Source organism: Thamnophis elegans, chromosome 3, assembly GCF_009769535.1.
Source record: "Thamnophis elegans isolate rThaEle1 chromosome 3, rThaEle1.pri, whole genome shotgun sequence".
Taxonomy (NCBI): Eukaryota; Metazoa; Chordata; class Lepidosauria; order Squamata; family Colubridae; genus Thamnophis; species Thamnophis elegans.
The window spans coordinates 68,757,126-68,777,639 of record NC_045543.1 but is presented as its reverse complement, the minus strand read 5'-3'; the positions used below and the strand labels follow the sequence as shown (position 1 = coordinate 68,777,639).

General features: G+C 33.9%; 1 protein-coding gene across 3 annotated transcripts in view; it reads left to right on the top strand.

Annotated features, from left to right (window-relative positions):
- Positions 1-20,514, top strand: part of CNTLN (centlein) — a 218,812-nt gene that overhangs the window by 178,010 nt on the left and 20,288 nt on the right. For all 3 annotated transcript variants that reach the window (XM_032214335.1, XM_032214333.1, XM_032214336.1), the window contains 4 exons: positions 3,734-3,831; positions 5,347-5,473; positions 6,779-6,916; positions 8,280-8,465. In XM_032214335.1, the coding sequence (XP_032070226.1) occupies positions 3,734-3,831; positions 5,347-5,473; positions 6,779-6,916; positions 8,280-8,465 (549 nt within the window). The remainder of the gene's footprint in view (positions 1-3,733; positions 3,832-5,346; positions 5,474-6,778; positions 6,917-8,279; positions 8,466-20,514) is intronic.

Here is a 20,514-nt window from a genome sequence, read left to right as displayed (position 1 = left end):
TAAACAATAAGTGTGTCAAGGTCAAGCTAGGGAATATCCTCAGAGTTATTGATAAAGTTTTAGCTATTCTAGGCCAGTTTTGGATAGAATATTTAAATCAATCAAAAGTGTTCCTGGTAGAAAGGTGGAAGTACTTTTTCTGTTTTTATTCTGCCATGCAACAATACTGCTAAGACCTTGGATTTGTCAGAGGCTTCAACATTACAGTTTAAAATAGGATTGCTCTCCTTTGTCTTCTACTTCTTGAAATACATCCAACGTGTTAGTTAATCTCACTAGAAAAGCTGATAACGAGCAAACAAAGCATGTTCATGTAATACAATAGTTTTCATTGTGTTTGAGAACTGATAACAGTAATGACTGGTAAGGAGCGCCTTGGCACATGCCAGATGCTACTTTTTTTTTGTACTGTTCAGATGAGGCTATACTTATCCATTTGTGGTTACTTTCTGCTCTGATTAGTGCAATACTTTCTACATCAGCTTGAAAGGTGTCCATAACATTTTAGTTGATACAAATTAGCTAGGCAGCTAACTAGTAAAGATGGAAGGGGGCATATGATACCTATGCTGAAAGATCTGGATTTGCAAGACCCAATCTGGGTTGGTCACTGGGACCAAAGATGTATTCCTCCAAGCTTTTAGACTCGTGCTGCACCCATCCTGAGTGAACTTCTCTCTAGCAGAGTGTGTGCTTCCAGCTACAGAGAAGTTCCCTGAGGATGGACTCCAGCACAAATCCGAAAGCTGGGAAGACAAAACCTCTGGTCCCAGTAACTGACCCAGGTTGGATTTTGCAACATTATCCTGGGACGGACATATTTGCCTTCATTCATGATCTGGATTTGGTTCCTAGTTGTTCACTGGGCCAATGAACGTGTTGAATTGACTTAGGGTCTGACTACTGAAACAATTCTTCTACAAGTAGATTCATATGCTAAAACCAGCAGGAAAGTCCCTTTTAAAGATCTTCTCTAATGACACAGATTCATCTTTCTGGCAGGTGGGGGCAGACCTTTTGCAGCATTTCTCCCAGGCTATGAAATGTATTAGCTTGGGAGTTGCTCTTGACTTCTACTCTGTCAGGTTTCCTCTCTTTGGCCAAGGTTTGAATTGTTGATTGATTTTAACATCTATTTTATTGTTAATATAAATCTGTGTTTTTTAAAGAAATGTTTACATTCTTTTTTGGATTTTTAAATTTTGGTACTTGTTAGTTTAGGAAGTTGGGGTATCAATCAAGCAGATATAAACAAAAAATCTTAAAACTCACAGGAGAAAAAAGAACTTATTAATAAATGAGTGATAAAAAGTAAACAATTGAAGGCATTACATTATTAACAAGAAAAAAATAAATCTATAAATCTAGCATAACTAATGAACTATTACAAATATATATTAGAATTTAATACACTAAACTACTCATTTGTTAACACATAAATTGTGTTATATTAAATTATAAAACCACTGAGACAGTGGCATGAGAATATAGTATGCATGCACATGTTACAATATTAAGATTTTATTTGATGGTTTAATCAAATTTAGATACTGCTCATCTCACACGTGGAGATACTGGGGGGAGATGCCAATGCTAACATTTAGTAATTAAGTTCTGAAAATAATCATTAAACATAATATTGCAATATTAAAATACTATAGAGAGAGAGCATCTATTGCAATTCTGAACAGTATTGCCTTATCTGGCCAACTGCCAACAAAAGTTTGCCATTTGTCATATAATATAGGGATCACAATCCCCCAGTAATATCTGTTATAAATTGATCAGAATTTTCAGGAAGTTTGGAGATTATCATGTTCTTAGATATGTCTCTGTAAAACAGAAGTATAAAAGAATGCATGACATGGAGTCCCTCACTCTTATTTCACAGGAGCAATGTTTTTACAGAAGAGAATTTTTTTTTATCGGCCCTCCAGAATTGCTGACAAAAGAATATTGAAACAGGCAAGACTGAACACGGCAATATTTAAGTCTGAGCTTTTGTTATCATCCCACTTTCTCATGAATTAGGTCTGATTCTCAGTTGTTATATTTACAGAAATTGTGTGCAATCAAACTGCCAATCTCTATAAGAAGCCTTTACCTCAGTGTAGCCTTTGCTTGTTTGTATCACATTCTTGACAGCATTTAGCAATGAAACTCCACATTGGAATATTTTCTTCTGGACTCTTGACTCAAATAGACTGGACTGCTAGTGATCTGTCAGTATTAAAGATCCAGGCTTGATCTGTGGAGGAAGTCAGTACAGTAGTTAAGAATTGTTAACAAGGCCCTGGTCTTTTCTTCCTCTAGCTCACTTCTAGTGGAGTCCTGTATAACTAGCAAAGAAAATACAAAATTATGACACTTTTGTTTTCAATTTCCTGATTTGGGTTATTCAAAAATCAGCAGATGCAAAATATTTTTTTAATAAGACTGCGAGCATGTCCACTCAAATTTTGTCCATCCACTTTGGTAGAAAGAATTAAACCCTAAACCCTAAAATTATAAGTATTAGATTAATAGCATAAATAACTTAAATGAGACGTCAAACTGCTTGGGAAACTCTTTTAAACTCCAAAATTGCGTACCATATAAATAGCTTTTTTCTGCCAAATTTTACCACACTAGAAATGGGTTTTGAGATCAGGTTTCCTGCTTCCACGTTTACCTAATGATTGCTGGAAGACATTTGCTTCATTTCCCTTCCCATTCATACCATGTTATTTTCCACAGGAAATGGCTTTTTTTTTTCATTGAACATAAGACCTTAAGCACTGTGTAAGCACTGCAGAAGCCCACTTGAAATAAGTTTCCATATTTACATAAAGCATGTAAGTTCCTTTAATGGGCTATTGGCATTTTCCTATTAATAAAAGTCGGCAGCAAATACAAACCTAGAAACTTCAGTGATTATTATGCCATCGTTTGTCATTTTAACTGATTTCTTATTAAATTCCATATATTTAAAGATTGGGTGATGTATCTGTTGAAATAATTCTGATGTCATAGACATGCACCAAATGAAAACATTTCATTCTGTTCTGTAATGAATAGCAACTACAAAAATAGATCTTGGCATTATACAGTATGTGAATCTGAATATCATATACCATAGTTTATGAAACGAAGTATGAATCCAGCAAGCTGCAGCTTATTCATTCATACATATTGAATAAGTGTGTAAAATTGCAGTTTAGAGCAATTTAAGGTGAGTATTTTTTATTACAAAATCCTGAAACTGACAATAATTAAAGAAAACTTTAATCTTGAATGCAATCTTGCAAATGTCTAAGAAATAAAAATATTAAAGTAGAACCAAGTATAAATAGAAACTTTTTTAATCTAGCATAATGTAGCGTTTACATATTTATCAGCAGCAGTTTAAATCCCATGTTTGGGAAAAACTTAGTCATATGCTTTTTTAATTCTAAAACTCACTGTTAGACATCATAGGTAGAATTCTGGCAGAGATAGTTAATTTGGAAAATAAGATGAAATTTATTCCACTGTAAGCTAGTCTTGAATAAGACCAAAAGTGTCACCCTCAAATATCAATAACCTAAGTACAAACACTTTAGCATCATTTTTTGCTATTCTAACATCAAAATAGACTAACCTGTTAAATAGCAAAGTTTCACTCTGAAACACAAATGTGAACAGTTACAGCTCTGAGTAATTCTACAGCAACGTTACTGAGACTTTAATCAAATATTTCATTCATTCATTCTAGAATGCAAATAATGAAATCACTAAACATTCATCAACCATTAAATCTTTGAAATCTGAAGTCCAAAGAAAAGAAGAACAGATGCAGGAACTGCAAGAAAAGTATGTCCCAGTTACCCATTGGTTGTGTTTGACTCCCCCTTTTGGCAAAAATGCATTTGCTTTATATTCATGGAGAATTTTCAGAAAATGATCTTTCCATATATATTTTTTTCTTTTGGCTTATTATGTATGGTTCATATTATTTATTATTTTAGGAGAAAAGTATTAATACATATTTTCTTTTAAATTGCTGAGTAATTTTCAGTACAAAGGATGATATATATAACTGTAATAAAACATTTTTTTTAAAAATCAGATTCCAGTGTGCACCTGATTATATCCAGCTAAATGAATACCTCAGCATAAGTGAAAGCTTTTCAAATACAGTGGTTCTTTGCCTAAGGGCTAAGAAGCACATCAAGGTTTAGATGCTTAAATTGGATTAAATGTCCAATTTTATGATTTCTGAAAAATGCAAAAAGACATTTTGATTTATTTTTGAGCTTATTAAAATGTACATTTTTGCAAATTAGTTGCTTAGTTAAACATAAATACCAAATTGTGAGTGAACCTAATAATATTTAATCTTGGTAAATAAAAGTTATTTCATTAAAATGTTTCATCTTTAAAAGGATTTAACAAAATGCATATTTTATTGATTAAAGCCTTAAGGAACACCTAACGAATTCAGCTGGAGGTGAGAGATAGCATTCTGATATGCCTATGTCCAACCACTATATTACAGTATAGAGTAGAGACTGAATATGCTTCAATATTCTTGATTGTCCCCATAATAGGCAAATATGTCTATTGAAATGTAAATTATTTCCATTGGCTTTTACTGTGATTTTTGCTGGATCTACCAATATGTGATACCTTAAAGATATAAAAAGTAATTAAAAATAAAAAAATGAATTCTGTATAGGTATTATGTTGGTTCATTTTATTGGGATACCATGTTGTTGACACAAGAAAAAATGAACAAGTAACAGTCATAAGTGTAGATTTTTGTCTGATATGTCACCCAATAAACAGTTTCTTATTTCTTTCTTTTAGATTTGTTATTTAGAAGTTGTACATTTTGGGGAAATCACATTTTCATAGTTGAAATTGGTCTTTTGATTTGCCGTAGCATAGCTGCACTTTACTTTTTAAAAAGTACCTCATATTGATACAAAGGTTTTTATGTCCTAAATAGTAGTTCATAATCATGGCGGCCAATTAACATGGTGACACTTTCAAAAAGCTATAATTAATTTTAATTTATTTTTCCCTTTTTAAGCCTAGTAGACTAATAAAATATTTTGCTCCCCTTTTGTTTATAATTATATCATCATAGTATGGTTTTCTATAAAATAGTGGTATTTTTATTGTTCTGAATTGCTAGTATGAAATGTGGGGTTTAACATTTAGAAGCCACAGAGGTTAAATCTACTTTTAATGCCATTGCACAAAGGGAAAACTTTGAAGACTTTTCACTTGACAAATGGTACAAAGATAAGCATGGAACTGGGCATTAACAATTTTTTAAAATAATGGCATACTATGAATATTTCATTTTCTCTTTATTTCAAGGATTTCTAGAATGGAAAGAGATATAAGTATGAAAAGGCATTTAATAGAAGATTGGAGGCTGCGTATGAAAACATATCAGGAAAAGGAGAAAAGCTTTAATGAAACATTACAATGTCTAGAAGAAAAGGTCTTTATTTTTTTTTGTGTTTATTTTAAATCAACAAACTGAATTCCACCAGATTGATTAATTGTAGTAGCCATCATTATGATTAGTACAGTTTCATTTTTGCAAATATGTCTCTTAAAGCAGTCAAATAACTTAATGCGATAATTAAATGCTTCTTAGTATTTTGGCATGTTGTTCAGCTGGAATTTCACATATCTGTTTCTTGAAAAGAGACATCAAAGAAGAGTCTTCTTGCAGTATAAATCAAGAGGAAAATATCATAAAGGGAAAACAATGACCTATAAATTATTTTTATAATAATAGTTATGTGTGATCCCTTCCATTGTTATATATTTAATGATTCCATTTTATGCTCTTCTGAAAGTTGTTTTCTTCATAAATATTTAATGTATTTTTCTGATGCTTAAACAGATTGGAAGAGAAACTGCCCCTTAGTACCTCTGCAGTGTGTTTTAGCCCTGTTTTATAGCAAACAAGTCACATGTGTAGGAATCTCTTAGGCTGCAAATCATAACATCCAAGAAACATAGAAACAAAGCACTACTTTGATTCTTTTTTAAAAGCAGGTGCTAGCTTTTTAGGTGTGAACATAGTTTCTGCTGCCAGTCATACATTGTCAGTTTCACACAAAACTATCTTGCTCTGTGTATATGAGAAATCACTTAGATACTGTCAGACCAAGAGACAAAATTGGCAAGGTGGGAAAAATCTCAGACAATATAAAACTGAATCAGGATAATTTCTTGAAGAGAAGGCAGTATGAAAAAGCATTTTAGAGACCGATGTTATACTATGCAACAAGGTAGTGGTGATGTTTTAAGTATTAAAACTATTGTGATTTTCTGGCTACCTTCTGTTAGAAAAAAATCAAGTGTATTATATGCAAGAATATCACCTCTTTAGATATGCTTTGTAAATTGATTCCTTTTTTATATAGACTTGTTTTACAAATAATAAATAGCTATTAACTGTTGGACTATATTATTTGTAATTTTTCTCAGCAGTACTGTATGTTGACATGCTTACGCATTTCAGAGTTTTTAAGTGCTAGCATTTGGCTTCTTGCCCATGATTTTGATAAGTAGTAAAATGTTGCAGTAACATGCTCACTTATCTATAAATAAATCCTATTGATTTCAATGGATAATATCCATGTTTGAATAGAAGCCCAGATAGCCTGCATTCTATTCAGAAGGTAAATGAATTATGTACAATTAGATGTGTGAAATATTTTGATAGTGTTGATTTTCCACCTGAATTATTTAAATGCTTTCCTTAATAGTTTTTCTCTGGATGCTGTTCCAGGCAAAGGCATTAACTGAGGACTGTTCAAATAAAAAAATATCCATTGATTCATTAAAGCAGAGGCTTAATGTAGCAACCAAAGAAAAGACACAGTACGAACAGATGTATCACAGAACTAAAGAAGACTTGGAGAAAAAGGTACACAATTATAGATATTATGGATGATTAAGATGAGGATTTATTAGACTTACACCATGTCTTCAGTTCATCAAAGTACTTGTATCCAATAACATTAAGGTGTACAAAAATATGAAAGAAAACACATTTAAGAAACAATTTCAAATATATGCTAATTAAATTATTAAATTATTTAATAATCTATCCTGCTTTCTGATGCACATTTTTTTACAAATAAATAATTCCATGATGGATGCCTTTGCATTTTTAATTAAGTAGCATTTGTCTTGAGTTTCATTTAAAGCCATGTAATATATGGTTGTAATTCAGAAGAAATTTCTGAAGTTGAATTACATTAATTATAATAGAATGTTGAATGCTTTTAACTAGGGTGAGATGTAATTTTCTAAAATACGCTGTTTTATAGCAGCACTTTCCCTATTCTCTGACTTTAAGGTAGCCTTATCAGATAAATATTTTCTACAACAGGTGAAAACCCAGAAAGCAAGCCTCTGATGAAATTTACTTTCTTCTCCCACGATCCCCTTTTGTTAGGCAAAGTTCTGAATGAATTTATATTAATGCCAGGCTATTCTACATTTTGGAGTTCCTTTGTGTTTTTGGTTTGTTTGATTTTTTTAGATGTAGCAAAGGTTTGAAGGAGGTCTTAGTGTTACACTGAATTATGACTAACAAAACACCTAGAAAGAAACTTCGGATGCATTCTATTCTATTGTTCTATTGCTTCAATCTTATATTATAAATCTTTCTCTGCTTTTTACAAATTCTCTTCTCAGAAATTTTAAACAATTCTGTATGGTTGAGCATAAACCTATCTCAGTTTCTCCTACAGCTTCAGTACAGGAAGCATGAGCTTTTTAGAGCCAAGATATTCAGGTGTAATACAGTAAGCACACAACACTGGACAGTTTACAGAGAAAGCAGCATCTGGACTTATAAAAGACAGACAAGCAGGCACATTATTTCCCCTGAGTTTTAAACAAGACGGTCTTAGGTGTGTTTTATATCTAACTGGAAGAATGGATAGGAAAAAAGACTATAGAAGATGGCAATGAGCTTTACAATTATTTTTTTGTAGGATCTTCTAGACACTGTTAATTTCTTTCCAATTCAGAAATGCTAGAAGACACTTAAAAAAAAACTGAACAAAAAGAAAAGATATTTGTGTCCTTTCTGAGGTTTAACCCTCCTCTGCAATCTGCCTAAATTAATTTTTCCTTTTGCCAAATTTTCTAAGTGTTGAGAATATGGTTCCCAGGTATCTGGAAAGCAACACATGGGAAAGTTGACATAGATTAGTTGGAATGTAGACTTATTATATATATAACAACTATATTATATATTTATATATTATGTATTTCAGGAGCTTAATCTTTCCAATCTAGAAGCTAAAATAGCAGAGACAGAATGTACCATGACTGAACTTGAAACAACGGCCTCTCAACAGCTTCACAGCTTAGCAAGGCAAAGTGAACAGGCAATTGAAATGGTGCAGAAAAAGTTGATCATGTCCAATGAAAAAGTGGAAGAGTTCATAACTTTTGTAAAGGTTTGGCATTTTAAATATCTGTGTCGCATGTAAATTATATATATTTGCATATATACATACACACACACACACACACACACACACACACACACGTTTTGTACAACAATTTATGTGTGAGGTATATAGCTATTTATATCTATACATCCCTGGGGATTGTTGGCACCTTGAAGGCCTTCCCCCAGGCTTTTTAATATATATATATATATATATATATATATATATATATATATATATATATATATATATATATATATATATATATATATATATATATATATATATATATATATATATATATATATATATTATTCTCTTTGTTTTTGGAGGTATTGTATTTTAAATTGATTTTAGGGTTTTACAAATTTATTTTTTTATTGTACATTGCTCACAGTCACTTTGATATGGAGGTTATTTAAATTTGACAAATAAATGAATTAATATTGCCAAATCCCACCCATGAATATCCTTCATGTCAGAGATCTCAAAACTACTTCTTGGAGCAATAGATCAAGGGGATAATTGGGCATATTCTTGTTTGTGTGTTGAAGATAAAATTTGGGATTGCCACAGCCAAGACATTTGTGTAAAGCAACAGAATCTGAGGGTTTTTTAGTGGTTGTCGTGGTGTAATGACATTATTCAATGGGATAATTGAATCAATTTAAAAACCACTGTCTTGGCTGTTTTAAACTATTGTAATTACATAATTCAAAAATTATTCTAATTATGATTATATCTAGTTTTGAGACAGTTTGTGTTGTTGAGGAACAATCCTTCTGTCTCCATTTTGTTTATCCATTGTTTATTCCATTTTTGCATAACTTCTTTATTTATTTGCAATATATTATCTTGCTTTCAAGTTACTCTGTCTTCAGATACATAGTCATAACCTCTTAGTCTTCAGCCAAAAAGGCTGCTAAAACAGTTTTTAAATCGTTAGGCATTTATTGCCTCAACTTTAAGCTTGTACATTAAAATGGGCCTAAGTGGGTTTTTTATTGAAATCTGGAGGTCCACTCACTGGAGACTGTTGCAAAAACATTTGGGGTGTGTGTGCAGATTTCTATTTCCTTTTGGATTATTAGAACTGAATAGAATTCAGACTACTGTTCTCCAGAAAGATCTACTGCTTATTGTCCCAGGCATTCTTTGCTTCGGCCATAGGCAGCACGGACCATACAAGTTAATGGCCTGTAATTTTTTTTCAGAATACTATATATTAGAAAATATTTGTAGCTTTAGATTTAGGTTTTAGATTTTGGCAGTGGTTTGCTCTCCAAGTTTGTTTCAATTTAGTTTGGTAACAAAATGTTCAGAAATTAAATTGAAACAAGCTTGGAGAGCAAACCACTGCCACTATACTCCATTCTATGAAAATCTTCAGAACTGATATGTGCAAGTAACATCTTCACCATACTGTTTGCTATGACCTCAAGTTCTTACATACATAACCAATTTTACCAGTGTATTGAAATTGGAGCAGGAGTACTGCCCCAAGGTTTAGCAATTTACATTTATGTGTATTACACTTCATTTTCCATTTGATTGACTGGCCAGCCAGTTTCAATCTTTTGGAGATTTTCACAGTCATAGCTGGTTTTTGATACATCAGATAGTTTGGCAACATCCTCAAAACTGCCCACTTCATTATTTATCCCTAAATTATCAATTCACATGTTTGGAGAAGCTGGAAGAAATCCCGCAATTCTACCCAGACATCATATACTAATCTTCCCTAAAATGTATAGAGTTCTAAGCCTTGTGTTACAAAATGATCAGTATGTATTTCACAGCATAATTTTGGTAAAAGCTGTTAATCTGTCGCTCCTAATAGATAAACTGGAGGAAAATAAAGACGCAGTCTGGAAGTCAAATATTGATGATGATCAGAGCAGTTGCTATTGACATTCCCCAAGTTGCTAAATATTTATGTATAAAAGGTCCTCTGAAATCCTCTTTCCTTTTTTCCCCATAGAATGTTGCTAAAAAACTGAAAATCTTTCTCAGATTTCAGTGAGTGCACAAAGTAAACTCTACTTATATATTTACAAAAGTCACTCAGGGGAAATTAAGTTAGCACAGCTAGTATTCTTTTTATTCATACCATCTTTCTTTAAATATATTTTATACTTTTGCTCACTAGGAGAATGCCTATATTTGTGTGCTTTCCTCCTGAGGCTTTGATTTTCACTTTGCTTATGATTGTCCATCTTCTCTCAGGCCTTATATAATAAATACAGTAAAAACTAAATATACTATATTTATTCAGGAAATACCAAATATTCACCCGAAACTATTTATGACTCAATGGTTCAACATGCTAAGCTTTTCAGCTATAAAACTGACAGCCTGGGTTCGAGACCTGAATTGCACAATGGGATGAGCTCTGCTCCGGCCCACTTAGCAGTTTGAAAGAGTACAAATACGAATAGATAAATATCGTGTTTCTCTGAAAATAAGACCCTGTCTTATATTTTTCCCCATCCAAAAAGGCACCAGGTCTTATTTTCGGGGGGGATGTCATTCACGCTCACCTCACTTGCGGTGTTGTGCCCAGCCTCTGTTTTGCTATCAGAGGCCTTCAAGAACTTCTTTGGCCAGCAAGCCTTTCCTGAAGGCCTCTGCAGCCAATAACAGAGCTCTGGATCGATCAAGAGCTTTGTAATCAACTAGAGAAACCTTCAGGAAAGCCTTGCCAGCTGCAGAAGAAATGGGCCAAGGTGTGCGAGGCCTGATTGCAACTATCTGAAGGTAAGTAGGGCAGCTCCGCCACCCCCACATTCCCACCCTAGCTTAATTTTTACCCGCACACCCTGGTGTGGGCGGGATCTTTAGGACTTATTTGGGGGGTAGGGCTTATATTGGGTGCACATGTAAAAAATCAAGCTAGGGCTTTCTGAATAGGTCATATTTTGGGGAAAATGCACTTTGGGGAAGATGGGAAGGTAACAATGTTCCACATGCCTTGGTGTATAGTCATGCTGGCCACATGACCACAGGAAGGGTTTTTGGACAATGCTGGCTCCCTTGACTAAGAAATGGAGATGAACATTGCCCCCTAAAGTCAGATATGACTAGAAAGGAGAAACCTTTAACTTTACTTTGATTTATAGGAATGACTTGGACCATGCTGGCTGGGAATGCTATGGACTATATTTCCAGTTAATCTGGAGAGCACCAGATTTTAGAAGGCTGACCTAGAGAGGCTTCATATGACACCTACTTTAATGTGTAATGCATGCATTTTTATTGTATGGTTGAATACACACATGTGTGTATTCTAATTATATTTTTTCTTTGCGCTGTCCTTACTACTTAATTTTTTTCTATGTGATAATTATGTACCACATAGCTGACCATTTCATCCAAGTCGTGACTTTTTCCAACCTACTGGATAACGTGTTGTCCAGATGGCTTCCATCTCATCTTTCTCTTTCATTTGACTGGTCTCTTCCTTTCAATATTGTCCTAACATCTTTAGCTTTGAGTTATTTTTAAGCCCTGTGTATATCTGCAAGAAACCTGTACACATGTCAGTTATGACTTCACAAAAAGGAAAGTTAAGAATTCTTGAAGGGAATGAAAAACAAACCCTTGAAACAAAAAATGGATTTGTCGTTAATGATATTTGTGATGATAATTCAAGTAAGCCTTTATAAAGAGCTATTTAATAATAGTTTCATTCAGAGAGCTTATGTCGTGAGCATATTTTAAAAATTATGTATATTTAGATAAATGATAATTTTCATCAGCAGTAGGGAATATTTTTTGGGTGGAAGCAGGTAAAGATTTCACCAGAAGATCATTTTCTGTTTCATTTTTATTTGATCAGATTTTGATTATTTTGATTAGAAAAAGTATATTCAGTGTTTTTGGAATCAGATTTTTTTAACCTTTGTGTGATGTAGGAAGCTTATTTTTTTAGGAATTCATTTTTAGATATTCAGTCTGTTTTGAGTCATTTAAAAGCTAGTTTGCTTATTTAAAAAATAATAATTTTGTTAAAAAGTAATACAAACTTAATAAAAAATAAAAAATAAATGGTGCAAAACATAAAAAAGAAATAGAAAAGAAAGGAAAAAAATATCGCAAGAAAAATTATAAAAGTGTTCGTTACAAGTATCAATTTTTAGCAGCTTATCTTCCCTTAAAATATAATATCTTCTTCACATATTCAATCTTTTATCTATAAACAAGTAAATGCCTCATCATTTCAACCCTGATCAGCCAAAGTCAATTAAAGGTCATGAGAGATAACAACATATCTATTTTAACCTTTATCAAATTAACTTTATATTCATTTCTGTTACTTTTAACAATTTTGATTTTTAGTTTTTTCAAATAATAAAGTATACCATTATTTGTCTTAATTTTTTTCCTTGTCCATTCTCACAAGATTCTTCAAAACTTTAACAAACTTTTGTAAATCCAAAGGAATGTTATCCAGGTCGCTCTCTTGGTTTGTTATTTGTATGCCTCTTAATTATTAAGATTAAATTTCTTTTGTATGTTCCACTGTAGCAACTTTTTACATACATATTTGTACCTTGACATTTTAAAATCCACTTTCATATCAGTCTTGTCACATAAAACTCCATCTTCTTCCATAACATCTTTAAACACTATTTATAGAGCCACACACACTTTAAATTAACTTCTGGGTCCTTTGTTCTAAAATATCCTTCAATATGTCCAGTGTTAAAATATGTTGCTTCATTCTGTATTACAAAGCAAATCTGAGTGTTTTAGTTTTCAGACTTGTTATTCCAAGGTTCCTAATAACTGAAAAGCAAGTGATAAGCCCCTTATCAAATTGATTAGAAAAGGAAGTATGCAAATTGAGTGTCTTTTGGAAGAAATCTGGCCATGGTTTGAGCAAGATGGCTATTCTCTCATCTCCCAGAACATTAAACCCATCAGAGAATGCTGTCCTGCAGTCTCTTCATGAAGAGCAACTGTCTGGAGCACTTTTGGGTGTTATCCAAAGAAGAATGACAAAGAGCCGGTCTATTCACCACCTCTCTATTCCACGAGGTCATCAGCATTGCTTTTAGCAGAGTTCCTTTCACTTTGCCTTTTCTTTACTAGAACACTTATTACATCAGTTTATAATTAAGAATCAATGAAATATATATATGTATTAAATAAAGTTTACTATAGTTGATTGGTGGAATGGAGGTAATAAGTCTTGAATGTTATTCAAAGTTGTACAGGCAGATTTTTGCTTATCTCTTTCTGTGTGTGTTTATGTAATATCTGCTTGTTTCTAAGTGTCCCCCGAAAAGATTTTGAAGTAAACAGGACATAAAGAGAGGAAGGGAAATCTGTCTCTTGTGTTATAGTTTTTTTTAATGCTAGAAATCACTGAATGCAATCTGTTATTTGTAGCTTTTATAAAATCTATGGCCTCTATAACTGTCTATAATAATATTAGATATTGAAGAGTATAACATAGTTGATAAAAATCCCAAATAGCTGCGACATTAATTTTCAAACCAAAGGGTTTAATTGATGCAGATCTGTGTTTAATTCCTAATTTTGTATTATGTGAATTCTGTAAATAATAATCATTTGAAAGAATAGAAACGATTGAACTTTTAGAGATAGTGTACAGTATGATTTCTCCGGAACTGCCATTTCTACTTTTAACAAGAAATATTTCAAAGTGAAGATAGAACAGTTTGTCATAATTTTACACACATGTGTGTGTATGTCTATACATACATATGCAACTTTGTAAATCTTTAAAAGTGAATGTAAATGGGATTTCGCAATAAGGACTTACTTTATTACAAGAGCTAGTTTGGTACAGTGCAGTATTGTTGAACCTTTTCGGCACCAAGTGCTGAAACGGGAGCACATGCTTGCATGTGGGGAAGCACCAGAAACTGGAAGAACAGTTTCCTGACACACATGCATGCGCCGGGAAGCTGAGCTTCAAGTATGCATGCATGCTGGTCACCTGGTCTTTTGGTTTGGCACACATGCATGCAAAATAACCAGATGGCCAGCAACATGTGTGTGCCGGAACCTAGAAGAACAATGGGCAACGACTGGCATGCCAGGAGAGATGGATCTGTGTGCCATTTCTGGCACGTGTGCCATAGGTTTGCCATCACAGGTATAGTGGTTAAGGCTCTAGGCTACAAACTAGTCATGCATTAGTCCTGCATTGCATAGCCAGTTGGGTGGCCTTGGTCCAGCCACTCTCTCTCAGCCCTTAGGCAAGTGCAGACCAAAACCTTGCTAGGAAAACTGTAGGAACTAATCTAGGAAGTCATCTGGAATCAGAAATTGTCTTGAAGACAACAACAACAATAGTTTATTATATATGGACATCCATAAGCTAGGAAAGAATATTGAATGTTTTAAAATGTAAATACTTCCCTCATTTAGAAATTTACATTAAAAGAATCATCTTTTCTACATACTACTGGAAAAACATGCTTAAAAAAAACAAACCTTTACTGAATATTCTACTCACTAGCTTCTCTGGAAACAAAGTACCCACTAAGGCCTTTATTAAGGAACAGCCACAGTAGATGTTACTGATTAAATTAATTCTCCATCAGAATCACTCTTCATGTGGGATTTAGGAAAATTGAATCAGAGGTCTGTATGGTGACACTGAATATCTCTTAGACTGAAAACATAATAATACACTTTGAATTGTAATGATTGAAATGTGCTTGACTGGATTTTTCAACAGCTGCTCAGCTGCAGCATCTTAAAATGTCTCTTTTCCCATGCTCCTAGATGGGTTTGCAGGCCTAGAATTGGCTTTATGGTAAGAGAGGGAGGGAGAGAGAGAGAGAGGGATGGAGAGAGAGAGAGAGAGCTGCCCACCCTTTCTCAAGACTGCCCAGTGTACCCGCAATTCCAAAAAGAAAAGTTCATCTGCCTTTAGCATTTCTCATTTTTGCAAAGAGCTGGGTGTGGTTGACAAGCTCGATGGCTTTAAGGAGAAGACTTGGCTTTACTTTTGTGGGTTAAAATCATCAAGCACACATTCCTGGAGAAGATTAACTTTACAGGAAACAGCTTGCCAAATGAATGAGTGTGAGACAAGGTTGTATTGTAGCCTGTACACTATTTAACATCTATGCCAATGATATGAGACTACATTACTTCAAGTTGATGGCCATCGTTCATCATTAGCCAAAGTTAGTCACTTGCTTCATCAAGTGACTATCATACATTTATCATTATAAAATCAAAAGAAGAATCAAGACATTTGTTCTTGAATAACCAATTTTTTCTAGAACAAAATGGACAATTTGATATAAGGTATTTGGATAATGTTAAAAGGGAGCTAGATTGCCTGAACTTTGTCATTATAAATGGCCCAGCAGCTTATTAAAACAGATAATTAACTATCAGTAGAACACAGTAGTTGTCCAAATTCTAATACTTTTGCAATTAAAGTAATATATTGTGATTTATTTGCAATGCTTCCTTTCTCCCTTATGGTTCATCTGTTCTGTGCATAAAACTGCCACTCAGTTTCTTCAGGTGTTCAATTTCTTCAGGTCCACCAGAATAATTTCCTTTGACAAGGATTTTAGAATCTTGTCTGCAAAGATGCTACCTTGTGATCCTGATAACAATAAAAATTTTATAACTACAGACTTTGCCTTGGGGCAGCAACTTCAAAGTAAATAGTTTAAAGATCAAATCCTTGCTATAAAATCAAATCATTCTTTATAGTTTAATTAATATTTAAACTCTGTTTTTCACAAATAAAGTATGACTGATCTGCTTATGTAGGAATTGCTTTTCAAATTTCCAATAGCTATTTTCTGTGTCAGATTATTTTGAAGTTTTAAAATATATTCTTGTTACATAGACAGTGGGCTCTCATTTCGCCATGAATAACAAATTGCTACCTACCTACCTACCTACCTACCTACCTACATACATACATACATACATATATACATACATACATATTTACTTACTTACACACACACGCACACACACTGATCATGGTATTTTTCATTTTACTACCTTATTTGGAAACAGTGCTAGTTTTATTTCTAATTTGTTTATGTATTAAACCTATGTTGCTTACATTGCAAAACAATGCAATAGATGCAAGATTGAAAATATTAATATCATAAGCTATTCGTTTATAGCAATTTTGCTGACAATAATATATTCTAATATCCTTAAATAATATTCTTTTTAAGTACAATAAAAGTAAAAAAATGGAGATAAAATAGTAGAAACTCCTTGGACACGGTATCTTCTATTTATGTTTCTCATATACATTATACCTGCTGCTAAACTGAAATTAAGTAGAATATATGTCTTCATCGCATCTACCTCTCAGCCTTACAGGTCACACATTTATTGGAAACTGTATTTTCTTTCTGGTGTAAAATTAGGTTTGTGGTATGTTTTTGCAGGTTAGAGACAATTTTCTTTTCCATTCTTTGTTTTATCTGTCTTCTGTTAATAATAATAGCCTTTTTTTTTGGTTCTGCTCTCAAGCTTGTTTACTACATTTTGTTTACTACATTTTTCCACTCTTGCTTTTTAACTGAAGTTCAACTTTAAAGTGATTGTCTACTTTAATGAGACAAGAGGTACTGTAGCTCTTTGCCTAGCAGTTCTTAATTATCTTACGTCAAATTAAATTCCTGTCTTTATTCTTTTAAAAAATATTATTGGAACAGGAATTGAAATAGACCATGTTTAATTAATCAAGAATATCTTGCCTTGGTACCTGAGACATGTATCTATTATCGTAAACATATCAGTGCATGCATAGCTATGCATGTCAGAGTCTGGCAATTGTTGTTGGGCCCCCATAAAGGTTGAGTGATCCAAAGACTACAGAAGGTAACTTGATGGTGGAAAGTGAGAAAAATGTGAATTCCCAGGAAGTGAAGATTTGCCATTCCTCCCCCCCCCCGTCCCCAGGTTTAAATGGCATTTGAGGCTTTTTTTCTGTTTTTGTTTTTAAATTAACCTAAGCCTGTTAGACTTACATGACACTTTTAGAATGGTTGACATTTATAGAAAATTTAATGACGTTGATTTGACAATCTCACAAAAGAAAGAGCAGTTTAACTGTAAAAGAAATCAATTAAGGTGGTAGCTTACCCTTTCTCATGGACAGAATTTGGACAGTTGCAGATTCTTTAGTTTGGATTCATGCACTAACAGAAGTTGGATTAAGTAGCTTTTCCCATTCTGTGATTCCTATAAAAATTCCTCAATTTTTTAAAAATCCAGAGCTTTGAAATCGCCATAGCTGTAGCTTCTTTTAAATTATCTTTGCTTTAGCATGTCACAAAATTATCACTTTACATTTACATCTATTATTTGTGAAGACCTATACCCGGGATGGCGAACCTATGGCACACGTGCCACAAGTGGCATGCAGAGCCATTTGTCAGGGCACATGAGGCGTTGCCCTGTCAGCTGAGTTCAGCATTTTTAAAAGCCATTTTTTGCCCTCCCCAGACTCCAGAGGCTTTATAGGAGCCTGGGGAGGGTGAAAAGAGCTTCCCCTGCCCCCCCCAGAGGCCCGCCAGAACCTTCAGGAGCTTCCCTAAAGCCTCCGGAGCACAAAAAAACAGCCCTATGGGCAAACCGGAAGTTCAGGAACAGACTTCCGCTTTGTTCGTAGGGTCGGTTTAAGCGCTCCAGAGGCTTCAGGAGGCTTCCCTGAAGCCTCTGGAGGACTAAAAATGACCCTACGAGCAAACCGGAAGTCACTTCCAGTTTGCTCGTAGGGTCAGTTTAAGCCCTCTGGAGGCTTCAGGGACCTTCAGGAGGCTTCCCTGAAGCCTCCGGAGAGCCTCTGGGGAGCGGGGGTGCCTGTTTTCGCCCTCCTATAAAGCCTCTGGAGCCTTGGGAGGGCAAAAAAAGCATGCAAAAAATGGGAGTGTCTCTCATGCGCCCATGTGCACTGGGGAGGTCGCACATTGCATTATAGATGTGGCACGCCTGTACAAGACACCCCCCCCGTACTTTCCCTCTTATGGCACATGAGCCAAAAAAGGTTCACCATCGCTGACCTAGGCCTTCAGTTACAATTTTCACACTTCTCAATAGAAATAGATAACATCATACCAAAAATTGTACATCCTGCAGCTTTACACAATTATTTTAAAGGTTATATTCATCAATTTAAAGTTCAGTTTAACTTTCAGTCAGATGATGAAATATGCCTTTCTACTTATTAACACGTTATTCATGTTCCAGGTTATTTTTAATGAGTGGTTTGTTTTCAGTCAGATGATTTACTCTATATCTAATCCAGTGCTTTCATCTGACAGATACTGCTTTGTTTTTCTTGTGTCCTAATGCTAACAAACTAAATATGACTGTGTAATTCAGATATAATCTCTATAAATCTATAGTTATTAAAAGGGTGCTGGCTCTTTCTATCATACTAGTATAAACCAGTACTGTTGGTGAAACTGATCATTTCCTTTCATGCTCATCTATGAACCTATTAGCTATTTTAGAAAAAAATTGGGTTCATAGGGAGTCACGGGGGATTTTATTTTCCATAGTACTCTGGTGAGAAATTAGATCATGATGATCTAAAACATGTAAGCTTTCATGGCAAAAGCTTCATGCTATGATTGTTACCAACATTAAAAAACAACAACTTTTGACTATTAATAGTCCTCCTATGTTATTATTGATAAGGAACATTGAAGAAAAAGTTTCCATGAGAACCTGGGTTGGAGAAACCAGTAGACTTTGACTGATTATAGTTTTGTTCATTGATTGGCCAGAATCAGTTAGAAATACTTAAGAAAATTGAAATCAATATGCTGGATGCAACAAGACCTTAGTGCTATAGATTCAACAAGCTCTAGAGGGTTCTTTATAGGTAGTCCTTGACTTAAAACGATTCATTTAGCAACTGTGAAAGTTACAATGATACTGAAAAAAGTGACTTATCAGGCACTTATCATCTAGTGTATTTATATTCCAGCAGAAGCAGCCAAGTCCTCAAGAGTAGCAAGAGATTCTCCTTGGGCCCAAGTATGACATCCTTCTCTGGGAGAAGACTACCACAATCTCACAAGAAAAATCAACACCCTGTTGATTTGTTCATTAGTGCCCACCATTAATTCTGCAGTCTCTCTCTCTCAATGCGTGTGCAAGATAGGGACTCCTCATTTCTTTTTTATGAACTTCAGACTGCATTTAAAAGTGAAAAACCTTTAGATTTGTTGAGCATTGTTCATAACCTGTTGATTTGTTTCCATTTATATTTACTTATTTATTTACTCTCCAGATTTTTATATTGCCCCAATCTAATACTTTGGGTCACTCATCGATATTGGCATTGTCAAATGCTAATATTATTTTTTGCAGAGCCTGGCTAATTAGCAGTATGCTGTGGCTATTGTTATCACTGTTGGTTTCCTTCTATTATTAATATTATTCATTATTCATTCCATTAAGCATTTAATGCCATTATGCATTAGAATTCTTTTTTTCTTTCAATCCATAACCATCTCTGTTTGCAAATAAAATATCAGATACAGCACGTTGCTTGTTTGATGGGCTTGGGTCTAATAGGCAGAACAAAACAAAAAACCTGCTGCTTGAACGGCTAAGTAGAACAGCTTTTTTTTTTTCAGTTGGTGAGAATATTTTCAAAAAGATATTTAAAATCATCAGTTTTTTCTGCAACTTGGGTAACAGGTAGCAGTCAAAATAAATTACAATATATGCCTATCCAGTCTTATAGCTTTGGAATGAAAAATAAGGAAACAGTAGCCTTTTTTTGCATATGACCAGATTATACAATACTTTACATATTTTCTACCAACATAAAAATTTAGTTATTGTGGCTGTTGAAATACAGCCAAGTTGTAATATTCCAGTTGGGGTTCTTATATTCTAACAGCAAAACAAAAACTGTATGTTTTGCAGTTTATAAATATCTCTTATTATTCAGATGTTCCACTGATACCTTATAAAATAATCAGGAATATACATATATGCATGTGTGTGTGTGTGTGTGTGTTGTGTGTGTGTGTGTGTGTGTGTTGTATTTGTGCTGATAAATAAA